Source organism: Periplaneta americana, chromosome 9, assembly GCF_040183065.1.
Source record: "Periplaneta americana isolate PAMFEO1 chromosome 9, P.americana_PAMFEO1_priV1, whole genome shotgun sequence".
Classification (NCBI taxonomy): domain Eukaryota; kingdom Metazoa; phylum Arthropoda; class Insecta; order Blattodea; family Blattidae; genus Periplaneta; species Periplaneta americana.
This window is the reverse complement of record NC_091125.1, coordinates 40,537,743-40,558,320: the sequence shown is the minus strand read 5'-3', so window position 1 is coordinate 40,558,320 and position 20,578 is coordinate 40,537,743. Positions and strand designations below refer to the sequence as shown.

Genomic DNA, 20,578 nt, shown 5'->3' with positions numbered 1-20,578 from the left:
AATGACGCGACATACATGAACTAAATCCTATGAGAAGGGGTATAATGAATTATACAATATGACGTTTAAATTTAACATTGACATTAATTCGTGTAAGAAATCTTCCAAAACTCGTAAAGGAATTGCCAAATCGAACAGAACTAAGGCTAATGAAAACAATCCAAACCATATCAGATCGAATAGGACTCTTTCGATAAAAGGGCAACAGAAAAAGCATGTGATCAAAACTCGTAATAGAATTGTGCAATTGAACCGAACCAAACCAAAATACCAAAATAATTCAAATCATACCAAACCAGATGGAAAAACTAAGCCTATTCGATAGAAAAAATGCATCTGATCAAAGCTCATAATGGAGTTGTTCAATCGAACCCAAGCAACCAAACGAAATCAAATCAAACCAAACCAGATCGAAGAACGGAAACCATTCGAAATAAGAACAAAATAAAAGGCACCTAATCTCGGAACTTGTAAGGAAACTGTCAAATCAAACCAAACCAAATCTATCCAAATCAGATATAACAACCGAAGCCATTCGATAAGTGAGCAAAAGAAATCGTCAGCAAATTTTTAACAGGAGTGAACGATATGAAGGAAAAAGAGCTAATTAAACGTTTATTGATTATTACAGGAGAAAAATTCGCTCCGCCGTCGGGGATCGAACCCGGGTCCTTGGTTCTACGTACCAATTGCTCTAACCACTGAGCTACGCCGAAGTTCAATCCACAGTATTGGAACAAATCTCGCTCCTCTCGAAGTTTTTCTCTTTGTGGCCTTACTCCAAGTTCGACATTAATTCAATTGCCATTATACAAGGAGCGCAGTCAACTGAGCGACTTGGTGGTCGGAGCGAATTTTTCTCCTCTCATAAATAATCATTGTTACCAAAATGGGCAAATCGCAATATAGCGAACGTAGAAGCTCCGCCCACGTCCCCTTCCACTTTTCCCCTCCTAGCTCACCAGACACTCTACGTGATAGGCTAATGTTGTGTCGAATGCACAGTTTATGTGTGTGGGGATAACTTCCCCTACTGGCGTTCGCTATATTGCGATTTATCCACCAACATATATTCTGTAGGCCTTCGCCCAGCAGTGCAAATTACTGTGGAATCCCGGCCACCAAGTCACTCAGTTGAGTGCACTCCTTGTATAATGGCAGTTGACTTAATATACTCGTAATATGTCAACATATACCTATGTCGAACTTGGAGTCAGGCCACAAAAGGAAAAATACTAGAGGAAAGGGATTCCTTCCGGTGCTGTGGATTGAACTTCGGCGTAGCTCAGTGATTAGAGCACTTGGTACATAGAATCAAGGACTCGGGTTCGATTCCCGGCGCCGGAGCGAATTTTTATCCTCAAATAATCATTGTTACCATAGTACATATATTTTGTAGGACCAAAAAAATCTTTACGCTAATTAAATATGTTAGGGAATAAGGTATGTGATGTTCAGTTGGAGTGAAAAAATGGAATAACATGAAAACTGCAACAATATTAGCTTTGTGAGCTCTAATTATTACAAACACGGATTTTGCCTTAGTAATGACTTAATCCGGAAATAACACATTAATTGAATAATATGAGGCGAGATTGTTTACTAGTACATCTTTGTGTCATCTGAATATTTGAACATTCCTTTTTTTTTCACGCGAAATGACTATATGGGTTTCAACTTTAATATCCCTCTTCCCTGCTACTAATTGACTAGACATTTTTATTTTGCGCCTTTTCTTTTCATCAGAATCGAATAGATTAATTTTTTGTTGGACAACTACAATACGAGTCTTGAGTTCGTCATAAGGACATGCACCCCCTAGAATGTCTAATGCACTAAAATTAATATAAATCTCACGAATTTTACGATCATTTTATAGAAAATATATGACGCGCAATATGTTTTCAGTTTAGACAGTAGAGAATTAATATTTTCATCACGCATATACCTGGGCGCGACTGAAGTTATATGAGTCTGTGACTCGTGTATAACCGTGCTCTTTGTGAGTCAGCAGTACACCGAATATTCTGTAGTGAGAAACACACATGTTCTTTAGTACAGTTTTTTACGAGATTTGTATTAATACTCGCCACTACTAATATATTCATTATTGTTAAAGTTAAAATTGTGGTTTTAATTATTGCTGTGAATTAACTTAAAATATATTTTAGTACCTAGATTTTTCCAAGTGCATAGATAGATTAATACAGTTTCAATAAATTGAAATACAGGAGAATGGATTTTGTATATAAATAGGCCTAATTATTATCATATGGAACAATTAAGTAATTGTAAATATTTATATATTGAGTTTTGTGTTGTGCGTGTATTTGTGTATGCAAAACACAAATAGTCTGAATGTTTTATAATATCACAAAGTGTAAAATTAATATTTTATTCCTCTTCATCGAACCCTGGAACTTTTGATAGAAAACTGTGTAGACACACGAATTTAACACTATCTGAAAAAATTAGCACACTCGGTTGGAATATAGATTTTTTTAAAGTCTTGTACAGATATCGCGTTTCCGTCGTCTTAAACGTACGTTTTTTCCATTTCATATATACTAACAAATTGATGTTTCTCTGCATGGGACCATGAGACTTTTGATAGATATGTGTGTAGAAACATGAATTTAACACTTTTTGAAAGAATTAGAAGAATTGTTTGGAATTAAAAACAAAAAATACTGAGATGGCAGCTGATTTGGCGCAACATTATATTTGAGTTGGCTTGAATTACACCGTAATGTTATAATACCGCATTTTTATATGTTGTATGTATTAATCTAGCATCTTGTGGGGAAAAAAGTGTTAGGCTTACTGCACTAATTACTATTATCTATATTGTAACCTTGAGCACAAATTTTTCCATGGGGTACAGGCGAACTGTAACGATAATTCAACCAACAAAATGAATATTTTTTTAATAATTAGATTATCTTAATAGTACATTATGCAACGAGCCTATAATGATAGTAATTAAGAAGCGAGTATGGATGTTTATGAAACGAGCGTAAACGAGTTTCATAATTTTCATACGAGCTTCCTAATTACCATTATAGGCGAGTTTCATACGACTTTTCATGCTCGACAATATTTCTAACTTGAAATTACAGTATTCAGATGTATACATTTTATTTGTATCTGACAAGATCGGAAGTGACCTTGTTCTAGGTCGTGAATTGTGAGATGTGCGCAGACGCGAAAGTATTGATTTTTTCCGAGGAACAATAATGTCAATTACCTTGTGTAATCCGTTAAACTTGGTATAACTTTGATTATTGAATTCGACATTGAAAAACGAGATGACAAATTGAATTTATTTGAATATTATTTACAATTAACGCTAATTATTATAGTAACAGAACATAACCTTCTGCGACAGTATTGGATTTCCAGTCTCCGTGACTTTTCGCTAATTCTCTTTCGATTGCATATCCGAGAATAATCGATACTTGCGGTTTTATAACGATACAAAGCTGACTCGTTATTGGCTGAACACCTGTAAGCTGAGTTGTCATTGGCTGAGAACATCTGAACTTTAATGAGTAGGTGTACTTTAATGACATGCATTAAAGGAGTGCTACCAGGTGTATAATTACTACATTTCGGCATGGTCGAGCATAAAATATAGACACCAGCGTCTCCCAAAAATTTCAGCCAGGACTCGCCACTGGAATATACAAAAGTATGCAACCTACCTGCCTCCAGATGGGGTCGTCGTGGTGCAGATACAGGATGCAGGCCACATGCGCCACGGACAACACGGTGCCCGCGCCCACGGCCTCCTGCAAGCGGATGGGCAGCAGCGAGTACGTCAAGTAGATGAAGAACATGGAGGCCCCCACTCCGGTCGAGGGCGCGCGAGGACGCGTGGCGGTGGCCAGGGTCACCTCGAGGGCTAGGAAAGTTGCCACCACCACGTAGGAGACTCCAAGCAGGTACAGCTCGTTGAGCGCCGGGCGAGATAGCACGGCCACCAGCCCTGCGCAGACACGGAGTATGTGTTCGTAGAACCGAGCGACGCAAGCCTCGAGTGGCAAACATACTCGTACTTACCTCTTTGAGAGGCAGATGCGATTAGGACAAAGGAATTTTACAAAGTTACATTTGTTCGGATAAAATTTCTGCACATTTAAAGAACAAAACTAAAATTATTTAAATTATTTGTTATCATAATACACTGCTGTCTCAAATTGATTGAGTATATTGGGAATTGAATCAAAGACTTTCCCAGAACATAGTATGAAATGTTTCATATAAAACAAATTTTATCTCAAAAAGGAAGCAAAAACGAGCAAAACTGTATTAAACTTTTTTATTTGAAATATCTTTAAGAATAACCCCCTGAAATTAATTGCATTAGTTACGATCCACTCTGTATAGTCGCTACTTATCTAAGTTGTGTTAAATGTGACCAACTAGATCTGAATTAGGAATCGTGTGGTCAGACCAGACTCGAGAAATCACAGTTGAGACAGTTGAAGTAAGCTATAGTTATGCAAGATAATTTTGTTTTACGTTTTAAATAGCATTTTTGTAGTTTTTTGGGGCATTTTTGCATTTCTATTACTGGTATCGTTATTTTAAATATATGCAAATACTAAAAAGGCGCTTTTCAGGCACAAACATAGTTTTTAGTGATTGATAGGAGTTTATGGTTAATTTAGGCGTTTTAAGCCCTACAGAATTTTAATAAGTTGACCCTGTGTAAATGAAACGTAGAGGTATCCAAACAACATAGTCTAAGGCGTAGCAAACAAAATAGGAACGAAACTAGAAATCTGTTCCCTATATGTCACACATCATCATTATGGATGAATACTATCGAAATGATAATGAATTTTTAAATAAAAAGTGAAGACAGAACTATAGAGGAAAACGGAAGCATACCGAGAAAAATTTTCAGGAATCTTGGCTTTGTCCATCATAAATACAACCCCACCACGTGCATCGTAGGGATTGAAACTCATTCATAGTAAGCCAGAGTTACGCCAACGGAGCTACTAAGGCGGCCAAAACTAAGGTTAGTTTTAAAAACAAACAGTTCTGTCAACTGTCTTTTCAAAAAATCACAACTAAATTTTTCCAGTTTTGATCATGTAGGCTAAGCCTAATAATTTATATTTATACCTGGCGTCTCACATGAGTTAATGAAGCTAATTGGAGGCGACGGGATGACAATACGACGAATGGAGTTACAATGACACGAGAATCTCAAATTTATTAATTCAGAAGAAAACTTTTCGCACAGCCACTTGTTCAACTTAGTAAGAATTCTGAATCATGTATGTAATCACTTACCTGCATAAACGGCGGAACAGCAAGTGAGTGTCATGCCAACAGCAAGAAGGCCAGGTTCACGGAGACCCGAGTTGGAGAAGAGGGCAGTGGCGAGCTCGAAGAGGCCGAGCACAGAGCACAGGGCAAGTAGGAGGCCGAGAAGGTGAGTCATGTTGCTCTGGTTCATGCGCAGAAAATAGCGCTGGTACAGCATCTCCACCTACAACAACAATATTAGATGTTATACCAGTCGACAGGAGACGTGTGTGTAAATTTCAGCGATACTTCTTACAGACCATTCTTTTTCTTTAAGACACGTACCGGTAATTCAGTTTTCAGGTGTCCTTCGAGGAAGTATATTATTAATAATAACATGTGCTCTTGATTCGTGTCCCCTTTACATAGGCTATACTGTTTCGTATTACTTGTTGGCAAGAATTGGTAATTAACATGACTAAAGATAAAATAATATCCACATAAAAGGAAAAAAAAAGTAAATATTTCCGTGTACCAGTCATTGAGGTATAAAGAATGTAGAGAGGTAAGTATTCGTGTAAGTGCCATTGAGGCGTACAGGATATAGAGATAAAAGTACACAAGTATCCGTGTACTCGCCACTGAAGTGTAGAGATAGAGAGGTATTTGCCACTAAGGCTTAGATAAGGTAGACAAGTAAGTGTCCGCGTACTCACGACTAAAACATAGATGAGGAAGAGAGGTTACATATCCGTGTAGCCGCTACTGAGGCCTAGAGGAGGTAGAGAAGTATTCGCGTACTCGCCAATGAGTCACAGAGAAGGCAAAGAGATAAGTATCTGTGTCTTCGCTACTAAAGTATTTATTTATCTATTTCTGTTTATTTGTTTCCTTTTCATTCATTTATTTACTTATTTGTTTGTTTATTTATTTATTTATACTGCCAGAGTTAAGGCCATAGGGCCTTCTCTTACACTCTACCAGATCACAAAGTACACAAGCAGTGGAATTTAACAAAAAGTTAAAGAACAGAATACTAACATATTACAAAAAATAATAGCATAACAAAATCGACACAAAAACAATATGAAAATAATATCATAATAGAAAAAATAAAGTAAAATACAAATCTAAAGATTGGAATATAATAAAAGCAACTAAGTTAGTACAAATAGTTAACAGGGAAAACGTAAGGAAGAATACAAAAAAACTGAATGAAATAAAATGGTAATAAAAAGAGAAAAAAAGAAATAAAAAAATCCACTGTAAAAAGGCTATGCTAATAAATTTATTTGGTGATTAAGAGAACAAAAAAGGAATAAAAAGAAATATATATTTTTTACAAAACTGTCGCAGAGAAAAGGGCTTATAATTGAAGGGAATCTGAATTGAAAAAGTGCAATTTTAGTTTATTTTAGAAACTAGATAATGTCCGACAGTCTTTGACGTTCTGTGGTAGAGAGTTCCAGAAATGAGCTGCGGAGACGGAGAAAGATGAAGAGTAGGAGGTATAGAGGAGGAAGAAAGCTAAGTATCCATGTACTCTCTACTAAGACACAGAGAAGGTAGAGAGATAAATTAGTTATCCGTGTACCCGCCACTAAGACACAGAGGAGGTAAATAAGTATCTGCGTACTCGCCACAGTCATATAGAAGGTACAGAAAAGTACCCATGTACTCGCCAATAACGCATAGAGGAAGTAGACATAATAAGTATCCATATGCCATTAAAGCAGTGGTCGGCAAAGATTGCGTCATATCCGCGTACTCGCCACTGAAATATAGAGGAGATAGATACGTATCCGTGTACTCGACAGTGAGGCAAAGAGGAGGTAGATAAGTATTCCCGTACTCGACACTGTGAGGTATAAAAAAGGTAGAGAGATAAGTCTCTGCCTACTCGCCACTAAGGCGTAGAGGAGGTAGATATAATAATATCCGTATATTACTGAAGCATAGAGGAGGTAGAGAAATAAGTATCTGTGTACTCGCCACTAAGGCGTAGAGGAGGTAGATATAATAATATCCGTATGTTACTGAAGCATAGAGGAGGTAGAGAAATAAGTATCTGTGTTTCGCCACTAAGACGTAGAGGAGGTAGATATAATAATATCCGTATGTTACTGAAGCATAGAGGAGGTAGACAAATAAGTATCTGTGTACTCGCCACTAAGGCGTAGAGGAGGTAGATATAATAATATCCCTATGTTACTGAAGCATAGAGGAGGTAGAGAAATAAGTATCTGTGTACTCGCCACTAAGGCGTAGAGGAGGTAGATATAATAATATCCGTATGTTACTGAAGCATAGAGGAGGTAGAGAAATAAGTATCTGTGTACTCGCCACTAAGGCGTAGAGGAGGCTAAGGCGTAGAGGAGGTAGATATAATAATATCCGTATATGTTACTGAAGCATAGAGGAGGTAGAGAAATAAGTATGTGTGTACTCGCCACTAAGGCGTAGAGGAGGTAGATATAATAATACCCGTATGTTACTGCAGCATAGAGGAGGTAGAGAAATAAGTATCTGTGTACTCGCCACTAAGGCGTAGAGGAGGTAGATGTAATAATATCCCTATATTACTGAAGCATAGAGGAGGTAGAGAAATAAGTATCTGTGTACTCGCCACTAAGGCGTAGAGGAGGTAGATATAATAATATCCGTATGTTACTGAAGCATAGAGGAGGTAGAGAAATAAGTATCTGTGTACTCGCCACTAAGGCGTAGAGGAGGTAGATATAATAATATCCGTATGTTACTGAAGCATAGAGGAGGTAGAGAAATAAGTATCTGTGTACTCGCCACTAAGGCGTAGAGGAGGCTAAGGCGTAGAGGAGGTAGATATAATAATATCCGTATATGTTACTGAAGCATAGAGGAGGTAGAGAAATAAGTATCTCTGTACTCGCCACTAAGGCGTAGAGGAGGTAAATATAATAATATCCGTATATGTTACTGAAGCATAGAGGAGGTAGAGAAATAAGTATCTGTGTACTCGCCACTAAGGCGTAGAGGAGGTAGATATAATAATATTCGTATGTTACTGAAGCATAGAGGAGGTAGAGAAATAAGTATCTGTGTACTCGCCACTAAGGCGTAGAGGAGGTAGATATAATAATATCCCTATGTTACTGAAGCATAGAGGAGGTAGAGAAATAAGTATCTGTGTACTCGCCACTAAGGCATAGAGGAGGTAGATATAATAATATCCGTATGTTACTGAAGCATAGAGGAGGTAGACAAATAAGTATCTGTGTACTCGCCACTAAGGCGTTGAGGAGGTAGATATAATAATATCCGTATGTTACTGAAGCATAGAGGAGGTAGAGAAATAAGTATCTGTGTACTCGCCACTAAGGCGTAGAGGAGGTAGATATAATAATATCCGTATGTTACTGAAGCATAGAGGAGGTAGAGAAATAAGTATCTGTGTACTCGCCACTAAGGCGTAGAGGAGGTAGATATAATAATATCCGTATATTTTACTGAAGCATAGAGGAGGTAGAGAAATAAGTATCTGTGTACTCGCCACTAAGGCGTAGAGGAGGTAGATATAATAATATCCGTATGTTACTGAAGCATAGAGGAGGTAGAGAAATAAGTATCTGTGTACTCGCCACTAAGGCGTAGAGGAGGTAGATATAATAATATCCGTATGTTACTGAAGCATAGAGGAGGTAGAGAAATAAGTATCTGTGTACTCGCCACTAAGGCGTAGAGGAGGTAGATATAATAATATCCGTATGTTACTGAAACATAGAGGAGGTAGAGAAATAAGTATCTGTGTACTCGCCACTAAGGCGTAGAGGAGGTAGATATAATAATATCCGTATGTTACTGAAACATAGAGGAGGTAGATTAAATAAGTATCTGTGTACTCGCCACTAAGGCGTAGAGGAGGTAGACATAATAATATCCGTATGTTACTGAAGCATAGAGGAGGTAGAGAAATAAGTATCTGTGTACTCGCCACTAAGGCGTAGAGGAGGTAGATATAATAATATCCGTATGTTACTGAAACATAGAGGAGGTAGATTAAATAAGTATCTGTGTACTCGCCACTAAGGCGTAGAGGAGGTAGACATAATAATATCCGTATGTTACTGAAGCATAGAGGAGGTAGAGAAATAAGTATCTGTGTACTCGCCACTAAGGCGTAGAGGAGGTAGATATAATAATATCCGTATGTTACTGAAACATAGAGGAGGTAGATTAAATAAGTATCTGTGTACTCGCCACTAAGGCGTAGAGGAGGTAGACATAATAATATCCGTATGTTACTGAAGCATAGAGGAGGTAGAGAAATAAGTATCTGTGTACTCGCCACTAAGGCGTAGAGGAGGTAGATATAATAATATCCGTATGTTACTGAAACATAGAGGAGGTAGATTAAATAAGTATCTGTGTACTCGCCACTAAGGCGTAGAGGAGGTAGACATAATAATATCCGTATGTTACTGAAGCATAGAGGAGGTAGAGAAATAAGTATCTGTGTACTCGCCAATAAGGCATAGAGCAGGTAGACGTAATAATTATCCGTGTGTCACTAAAATATAGAGGAGGTAGAGAGCTAAATAGACTTTGTACTCACCACTGAGAATTACAATAGATAGAGAGATACTAGACACTGAGGTGTAGAGGTAAGTATTCGTGTACTAGACACTGAGAAGATAAAGAAGGAAGAAGGGTAGATTTTCGCGTACTCACTGCTGAGGTACACAACATTTATAGATACGTGTCCATGTACTCGCTACTGAAAAGTATTGGAGGTATAAAGATAAGATAAAAAATGCCACATGTACTCGCCACAGAGAAGTACAGTAGGAAGACATATATATGCCTATACGTATACCCGTGTATTTTGATGCTAAGGCGCACAGGAGATATAATTATATGTATTCGTGTACTGGACACTGAAGTTTATAGGAGGCAAAGATAGCTCCATTTTTTCCGGATTCAACGGTCGCCTTTCAATCTGAGAAAGAGTGTGTGAGTGAATCCAGGAGAGAAATTTGGAAAGTTATGGCAAGGAGGAAGACTGCATCTCTATCAGAACTTGAATCCGGATCTCTTAGTCAGCATAATGTCGCTCTGCCAATAGCAGCAATTCGGATCCGTCAACATGAAGAAGAACAATGCGTAAGCATACAATCTAGCTTGAGGATAGGCCTACTGCCAGAAACAAATAAATTATTGAAAGTAGATACCGCAAAGTGAAGGAGCATGTTCCCAATAATCTCAATTAGAAATCGATACGTCCTCCAAGAGCTTACTGTGTACCACATCCCAATACGATTCTTCGTGCGACAGAGGAATACGTGTATTTTCCGCTGCAGTGTACGAAATTAACCCGTATTCTGTACAAGCATATTCTGTTCCCGTTCCATGCCTTAATTTCCGCTGTATATGCGGCAATACAGCAACCAATCACTGGAAGTTCCTCTGCCTGACATGGGAATATAGTCGGAAATTTTTAGGAGACGTACTAATCCCTTTCGAAAATGAAAATGGAGGAGAAACACGGGTTATTCAATATACTTTCAATAATATTGTCACCCACAACACAATTTTATACTCCCAGAATAATTTTGGACTTAGGTACATCTCTGATTAATATTTGAAACACAGTATAACAGTGCTTATTAAAATTGAGAGCTACCGCACTAATGGAAATGAATCATCGCATGTACCTCTGATAGACAGTGGGGTAGATGACCATACTTATGCAGAGGAATGGAACCCAGCTACAGTAAAGAAGAGATTAAAATATGTTTTTGCGAAAAAATGCTGTAAATACTGTGTATTACGGGAATAAGTTAGACCTATATTTGGTCAAGTAAAACATAAAATTGACAAAAAAAAATCATATTCACTTATTGTCGGTATTGAAATCACAGAATGTAGTATCTAATTAGATTTATAGGAACAAATTTTTCAGACAGTGCTCTTGAAATATTTAGGCAATAAGAATCTAACAGAAGGTCATATTATCATTTGTTGTGATGTGTTTTCGCTCTTCTTGAAGATATAACTTTGTTAGAGAATCATTAACTGTTGCTTTCCTTATCCAACGACATTAAGGATGTGGTGTTATACTGCTGAAGGTAAACAACGTTTTACATCTGAAGGTAGCCATTAGTGAAAGAGTGAAACTAACAGATTACAAAACTTATGGTGCATCAATGTGTGGTGAAGTGGTGACAAAACGATGATCAGACTGGAATGAAAATTAATTTGTATATAGATTACAGCGGTATTTGTACTGTTGATGATAAAGAACCAATGGACCCTTTTGTTGTGATGATTATGGGTATCATGCATAATGGAATATTCCAATCGAGTGTTTTCTTAATGGTGGGCTAAGTACAATAAGAATTAATAGCAAAAATGTTATTTTGAATACTTTACTGTTTCACGATGCTGGTGTTGATGTTAACAATCCATAAAAAACTCGAAACAAGTAATTTTGCTATAATGGAGAACATAGTACAATTGAGGACCGTTTTTGCAAAACTTGCTAACTGCAAAATTTCCAAAATTGAGATCTTGATGGATTCGTTAACAAAGCGTCTTAGTAAAATTGGGTTATTTCTCTTCATTGTAGTGTGTCAAAGTGTGATCGTTTTTTCAAAACTTGCTTTCTGCTATAAGTGAGAGATACAGCAAAACTTGCTTACTATAGTGTTTTGTCTCTCCTGTAAAATTTGTTTGTTTGTTTTTTTTTTCAGTTAGCAAGTTTTGCAAAAATGGCCCTCAATTATGAAACTTGAGAACATGGAACCTTACATTAATCATCCTGAAACTGGGAAAATTTTATGGTAGTACACTTAAACTCTGTAAACCTTTCATTAATAAAGATCTTATATTCGCCAACAAATTAATAATTCACCAAAATAATAATATGTAACAAAAAGGTAAAGGTATATTTAGCTTTTCACGTTTAAGGTACCTCCTAGGCATGATAATGCAGTATTTATGAGAAAATTTAGAAATTTCTCAACTTTCTGACAAGAAATAAACAAAGCAGTTCTGTTTGTTCTTTGATTATTTCTTTGATATGCTGAATATTAAGGATAATTTGACATCATTATATAAAGCTGTTTTATCTACAAAACAAGAAAAAAATTGGAAACAGATTTTAATCACCACTGAAACGTATTTGAGTTAATATTGGTTGGGAGGTGTACAAAACACCAAGAAGCACTGCAGTTGTCAGACTCTGACAACTCATTAAGAGAATTTGAAAATTATATTCATATCTCACTGACAGTCGCAAATTTGTATCTATATTAAATTTATACAAATGAAATCAAAACAACAAAGAAGATTTGCTCTCATTTAGAGGAAGGCTTGGATGGAACAATAATTCACCGCCATTTCGATTTTTTAAATCAATAAGGAACTTCTTGTCCAGAATTAAATTAGATATTTAAAAAAACTATATTTGTGTTCCACATTACAACACGTACCTCTTGAAACACACTTCCGTTAGAAAAAAAGACAACTGATTCCATTAATTTCAACAACAAGCTACGTTTTGATTATTACCGATAGGATCACATGACTGGTCATGGTTACATTCTAGTTCCTGGTTATAACAGAATGTGTTAAAGACGTCGTTGTTTACCCAAAAGTTATCAATAAGTTAAAGTGTGATACTTTTATAGCTTTCTTTTTCACTGAAAATACAGAACATTTAATTTACAGTTGTCAAATAATTAATAAGAACAATAAGAGAGGTCTTTTTGCGCAGTATGAACAGTTAACACAGGCTGAAGGAAGAACGTCAAGATTAGTACAAAGCTGACTTGAATTCATTGCAGTTCACTTTTGTTCGTGACAATATAGTACACATTAGAACAGGGAATTTTCGTTTATAATAATAATAATAATAATAATAATAATAATAATAATAATAATAATAATCTATTTTAGCTGGCAGAGTTAAGGCCGTAAGGCCTTCTCTTCCACTCAACCAGCAAAAAGTGTATATACATATGCATGAACTTACAAAAAAGTCAACAATTTGATTAAGTGAGAGTTACATGTATACAAGAGTTATATACGAATTAAACAACAAAATACTATGAACTATTAATTAGACACTGAAATAAACTGTGTAGCAGAATTAAGCTAAAATACATAGAATGTTAATATATTTCAAATAATATTAGATAACAGAAAGAGATTATTATGAGACAATTTTGAAAATACAGCACTATAAGGATGATGTCTAAAGAATGAAGTAACAATGTAGTCAGTGATAGTTTAAATCAGTAAGATTGGAGTGAAATGTGAATATTGCGACAAAATCATACAAAATGTGGTGTTATATTTCCAGTAGTCGACATTTCCAGCACTTATTATAAGGTAAGTAAATAAATTATACCTGTAATGTAACCTATTTAAGTTGCGATATTTTATTGCAGAAAGCCGACGCGCTGAATCACCGCTAAGCGGACTGTTACTTGCCCATGTCACTTTTCAAACGGCACCGTACTAAGCGAAACCTATTTCCAGGCGTACGCCCGTTATTAACATCAGATATATTACAAGTGAGTTCACCAACAGCTTAAAAAAAAAAAATTATTGCCATGCAATCAAAGTATAGAAAAGGCGTCTAGTTTCAAATATTTGGGCTGTGATATTAGTTACAATATGGAAAGAGACATTGATTTTAAAATAAATACATTTCAGACGGTATATGGAACAATACAGAAAACGTTCAAAAATAAAATTAAAAAAGAAACAAAAGTAAAAATGTATAAAGTTATGGCGATTCCCACAATATTGTATGGATGTGAAACTTGAGCTCCAACGAAAAAAACAGAAAGAAAGAATACAGTCGGCGGAGATGAGGTTCCTCAGACAAGTTAAAGGGTGTACAAAACTTGATAGAATTAGAGAAAAAATAAAAGTACAGCCTTTACTGGATAAAGTCACGAATTATAGACAAAAGTGGCTTGAACACATGAATGGAATGAATAAGGAGAGCTATCCATTGTTAGCAAGAAATTATCAAGCAAGAGGAAGGCGTGACGTCGGGAGACCTAGAAAACGTTGGGCTGATGAATTATGAAGTCGGAACGGGCAATTGCCTAATCCTTGGAGTGACGATGATGATGATGATGATGATGATTGCCATACAGAAGCAAAGTCCTTTTTGTGAGACAGTGAATATATGTTGGTTACGTCGAACTATTAACATTGTGTGAATAAACATTTTGAAGTAGCTATCTAAGATTTAGGCCTACTTTTAATTTCACTTAAAACCAGGTAATGTTTCGTTTATTTATATACATTTTAAACGTATTTAAAAAGCTAAACTGTAATCTTCTTCGATTTCACAACAAACCCTTTGACACCCCTTAAACATAAATGCATTGACAAATTGGGAAGTTTTTACAAGGAACTATAATTTATAATATGAATTGAATCAATCATTTTTGAAAGAGATTTATTCCATTTTTGGCTAAAATCAGTTAAGAATGCTATCGTATTCGTCTCACTTCAAAACAACTTTATGTCAAGAAAGGATATTATTTCATGCATCTATTTAGATTTACACAAGCTTCACAATATTCACAACACTTATGAACAGGCCCTATTCCTCGAATAAGGCCATTTTCATTGAGATCTGATTGCTGTTGTTATCGGAATAAACTTATTTCAGAAATGACTTACGTATTCAATTACGCTCTCCATATTATAACACTGATGTCTTTAAAATTGCGCATGGATTCACAATAAAAAACCTAAAATACATATTTCGTTGACAGAATTTTATTGAATCGTGTCGCATTTGGTCTATCAACAAAATTTGTCTGCTTCAGACATGGCAGATAGGTGAACTTTCAATTTTGGATCACAAGCGTCACTTTTGCGTATAGTGTGGTGGTGTATGATCTTATCTTAGCCGATGCCCTCACCTGCAGATTCTTGAAACGGTGCGATCTGCACAGGCGGTGAAGTAGTCGTCTGATGTGCCACCATGTGGCAGCGGCGCCCCCGCTTGGGCGTGACGACATGAGAAGAATGGACTCGACATCCGTTGAGTCCGCAGCTCCTCCGCCTTCCTGTCCACCGTCACCGGCTTCACAGCTCGCATCTTCTTCTTCCTCTTCCTTTATGCTGGTCCCTCTGGAAACGCCCACCTATGAAATGGACATACACTATATGTATAAATCACTTCACTTGAAAATTTCAACAACATTTATTAGCCTAAGAGAAACTAAAACGATACAGGAACTAAAACAACTGACAGTAATGGGCAGAAGACTAAGAGATTTCGAGAAAGAATGGACACAAAAAGACAGTAGCAAAATCATGAAGATGGACAGAAGATTTTGCATCTATAGAGATAAACATATATTGTAGGGACCCAAGGATGGGGAAGAGGAACTTGGCCAAACCACGCAAGAACCTCTTCAGGAAGGAGGCAGGAGGAGAGTGGACCCAAGCAGCTAAATGCAGAACATCACGGAGAGAACTGGAAGAAAGACGGATAGTTTTAAATATGCTAGAGGCTACGAACAACACTGACAGGATTTATAGACTAGTTAAAAGAAAAGTGAAAAGATCTTATCCTTTCGAGAAGTAGCTTCCCTAGCTAGTAAGAAAGAAAGCTAGCCCTATGCATGCAGGAAGACCTTGTCCTGAGATCCAGTGGGCTTAGCCTTATCTTTATCTTTACTCTTCGGATTCGTGATTATGTGACAAACATCTCAATTATTTAAAAAATGACAACATAAATGTATATTGTTAACGAAGTTACATATTATGAACCCATACGTCAACGCAGAAAATGACATTCAGGAAAGCAACGAAAAGTAGATCTAGAAGGTTATAATTATATTATTAAATTTGCAAAATTCACCAATAATATTATTGTATTTAAGGTATGTTAGGATTATACAATAATAAAACAAATAATAAACTAAACATACAACATAATATAAATGCGTTTACAACCTTTAAAAATATGACAAGTGAAACTGAGAAAATATTTATAACTGCATGGTGTAACGAATATTTTAAAAAGAGGAGGACAATATGTAATGTTACAGTGATATAAATGTGATGTTAACTCGTATATTTCTCTCTTGAAAATGTGACAATCAAATATAAGATGATAAACAGTCTGTAATGCTTCGTTACACTTGCAAAGAAAATTATTTCCATAATTAATACGAAATCATTGAAAATAGAAACGAGACTGACCTTGGCCTAACAGAAATTGAGTAACAAATATAGCTTGGTGCCAGGAATTTACACTTTTTCCGATTTAAAACTGTGGAGAAAAAGAGCTCTTCTGTTACCTATCCCGAGGTATACCATATATTTTTTCTCCAATCGTCATCCCGCATTTTTACCATGTTATTTCTTAGTTGTTCGTTCATAAACAGAAAGGGCATTTGAAATAAGCATAATCTAGTCTTGGCAAGTTGATCAGCTCTTTCGTTGACCGTACTCATATCAATAATATGTGGCCTGGATGGTTTCTAATAGCAGTTCTAGTATTAGCTGAAACTGGATTTAAGTTTAATCTGTTCATCTGCCGAGAATCTAAAAGAGTTATATTAAAAAGCAAGAATACTGACTCAGGGCAATATCCAGACATTAAAAAATAAGCGTCTTATGTCAACAAATATTATTCCAAGTTAATGACTTGCCGATACTGAGGAAGTAGAGAAAGCACTAGGGTAGTATAAAAGCTGCAAATTTATACGACTTGTATAAGGAGTGGTTTTACAAACTTCGGGGAGTGATAGAAAATATAGCAACTTCTGCCAAGGAACTCGTATATTCGGAATCTCTCTATTGCAAAATTAGTGATTGTCAGGTGTCTTTGAACGTCTGCTAACACAGGCAACTCTTTTCACAGGTCTCCACGATAGGTTGCAGAACCACGGCGGAGTTTGCGTGAACAAAAATAATTTCTTAAATTTACTAGTGATGCACGCTTTAGATGGTTCGTGTTTACTTTTTTGATTAAGTAGTTTAAATTAAGAGTTTCACAAATGCAAGACTTGTCGAAATGTACTTTGTTTAGAGGAAAGATCACGGTAACAACAGTGAAACTAAACGGTCTTCGGTCGTGAGAGATCACCAGACACACACAATCCAGCATACACTTCTTTGTTGGGATTCAGATTCAAAGGAAACCAGATATTTGTGAAAGAGTCCTACAGTCGATAGTGCAGAGATGCAAAGTATGCAACGAGATGGGTCAATCATATTGAATACCTTTTCTAAGACATACAGTTGTAAGAGCATATAGTACTACTCTACGTACAGCTGTCAAAAGAAAAAGTGGCCGCTCTCCTGGAACAAAGTTCCCTTCGGGTATCTTCGCTACAATTCGGAGACAGGCGATGTTACATGTTGTTGGACCACGTTGCCTGATATCTACAGTTATAATTGAAGTATTCTGTGTGTTATCGATAGCATAATGGTAGCGTTCAGGCCTCTTATTCATGAGGTCCTGCGTTCGACTACAACCACGTGCTTTTTATGTTCTTTTTTGTTCTGTTTTTGAGAGAGACAAACTATACATAATGGCTCCTTTTTCTTTTACGATTATTTTAGCAATTAACATCAGGTTCATTAATATATTATGCCATGACTTTATCATTATGATATTGTGGCTGCAAATGGAAAGAAAAAAGATTTTATTCTCAATAAAAATATCTTTCGTGGCATAAACAAAACATATTTACTGGCGTCGGCCTTAAAACATTCAAACAATTAAGCGTTCAAAAAACAAAACAAAAAGCCATAATTCAATATTTAGTCTATCTTCCTCTTATCTCGATCATCTTGCAGTCGAGTGGGCATGGAATTGACTAGTCTATGCAAATAGCGACTGTTTTTAGACACGATATTCCAGGCATTCTGAACATACATACATAAGTGTTCTGTCCATGGGCAGATCTTTCATTGCAAACCCAGCAATCTCCAATCTTTCCTATTTTCTGCCTTCCTCTTAGTCTCCGCATATGATCCACATATCCTAATGTCGTCTATTATTCTTTTCAACCAGAGACCCAACCAGTTACTTTTTATCTTTTTAATCAGTTTCAGCATCATTCTTTCTTCACTCACTTTTTCAAACACAATTTTATTTCTTATTCTATCTGTCCACTTCACACGCACCGTTCTTCTCCACATCCACATTTCAAATGCTTCAATTCGTTTCTCTTCATTTCGTCGTAATGTCCATGTTCCTTCCCCATACAATGCCACACTCCACACAAAGCACTTCACTAGTCTCTTCCTTAGTTCTTTTTCCAGAGGTCCGCAGAAGATGCTTCTTCTTCTTCTATTTAAAGCTTCCTTTGTTCATGTTTGCAGTTTTTCTTGGGAAGGATAGGCCTAAATGCGGTAACATCCCGTTGCTTTCCGCACACCACTATCTCTTTCGCATCTTATTAAATTCCAGGGGGCCCAAGCGTGGAGATGAGGAGAGTGGATTTGACTAATTGGGCCCTCCGGACTTCACCGAAAGTCACGGCAAGGGTTAAATATTAATTCTATCAGGATGTTTGACCCTATCAGAGATCGGGAAATCTCAATTAGCCTTTGCCCCCTGCATCCTGGACTAGCTTCTACGAATCATCAGAAAATCTTAGAGTGTGATTGGGCCAATTTTTCCGAAAATGTTTCCACACTTTTGCCCTCGTAGCTCAGCGGACGAACGTCGGAATTTAGATGTCAACGTCTCAGGTTCAATTCCTCGTTACTCCTTTTCATTTTATTGTGGTTCAAGATAGTATAATGTAATAATACAAAAAGAAAAACTAATAGCAGTATTATGCAACTGGATTTTTCCAAAACTAATATTAAATGTATGTTATTTATATCGCTAAAGAACGATTACAATATAAATAACTTGAATATTATTTATACAGTATCACTAAAGAACGATAACACAATATAAATGATAAATATCGGTTTGTTTAGTTAATATAAGATATTATATAATACGTGTTTAATTATCGAAATAAAGTAACCTATTTTACAAAGAAAGATGTTTATTTGTGTTATAATAATTACCTACATAAAATACAGATTATTTATATTGCGAAAGAACAATAACAATATAAATAACTTGAATATTATTTTATAATGCTAATGAAGGAAAACAGAATATAGGGTAAATGATAACTTGAATATTATTTATATCGCTAAAGAACGATAACAATATAAAAAACGTGAATATTATTCATATCGGAATTTCACAGATTTATTACAGATGTATTTAAGAAATTGTAGAAGAATAGTAATTACTAACAGTGTCCTATTTATTCTTCTTGGAGCCAAATTTGTAACTTTTAAAAGTGTGGTTACTATGTTGAAGTGTATGTGTTGCAACGGATGCTTGATTTGTTATGTATGTGAGTCAGTTATGGGATGCTTGATGTCGTCGCAATGTCGTAATTATAGTTTGATTGTGTTTGTGTGACTATTGTGTATTAATTTATGATGTATGGTATGGAAAGCTGCATATTTGTGTTATAGAAGTGTTACGTATGTGTGTTGTTAATGTTTTTGTATGTTTCAAATTGATAACTGATATTTGTTTTGCAATCGCAATGCCTAATTTACGGATTGTTTATGTTTTGTTTACATCGCGTAAGCTAATTTAATGTTCTTTTCCATTTCTCTTTATGCTTATCTGTTTTGTGTACAAAACTATAGCCCTAACATACATATGTAAAATAGGGCTAACCCCCACTGGAGATACAATAATAATAATAATAATAATAATAATAATAATAATAATAATAATAATAATTATTATTATAATAATAATAATAATAATTATTATTATTATTATTATTATTCATATCGTTATAAAACGATAACAGAATACAAATGATGACTTGAATTTTATTCATATCCCTAAAGAACGATAACAAAATATAAATAACGTGATATCCATCAAGAACGATAACTGGATATAAATGATAATTTGAATATCATTTACATCGCTAAAGAACGATTAAAAAATAAAATGAAAACTTGAAGAAGGCGCGAACCCACAACCTTTGAATCATTAAACAAGCACTCTACCGCTGGTCTGCGAGGAGCAGATATGGAACACTTCCATAGTTCCGGAACTGCTTGTACAAGCACATGCATCGTGTAACATCACCGCGACCCGAAGTGGACTTTGAAAATATTCGCTGTTCACGAGTGCGGCCACTTTTTTTTTTTGACAGCTGTACATCGACACTATTAAAAATAATAAACGTAGAGAGTAACTACCACAAACCTCATTGTATCTTACTTTACATATAAGGGAAAATGATTG

At 35.8% G+C, this 20,578-nt stretch overlaps 1 protein-coding gene across 2 annotated transcripts in view; it reads right to left on the bottom strand.

The window, feature by feature from the left end:
* LOC138705851 (adenylate cyclase type 6) overlaps positions 1 to 20,578 on the bottom strand; it is an 896,572-nt gene that overhangs the window by 220,013 nt on the left and 655,981 nt on the right. For both annotated transcript variants that reach the window (XM_069834532.1, XM_069834533.1), the window contains exons 5-7: positions 15,192 to 15,416; positions 5,308 to 5,506; positions 3,705 to 3,988 (exon numbers count right to left, since the gene is read on the bottom strand). In XM_069834532.1, coding sequence (XP_069690633.1) covers positions 3,705 to 3,988; positions 5,308 to 5,506; positions 15,192 to 15,416 — 708 coding nt within the window. The remainder of the gene's footprint in view (positions 1 to 3,704; positions 3,989 to 5,307; positions 5,507 to 15,191; positions 15,417 to 20,578) is intronic.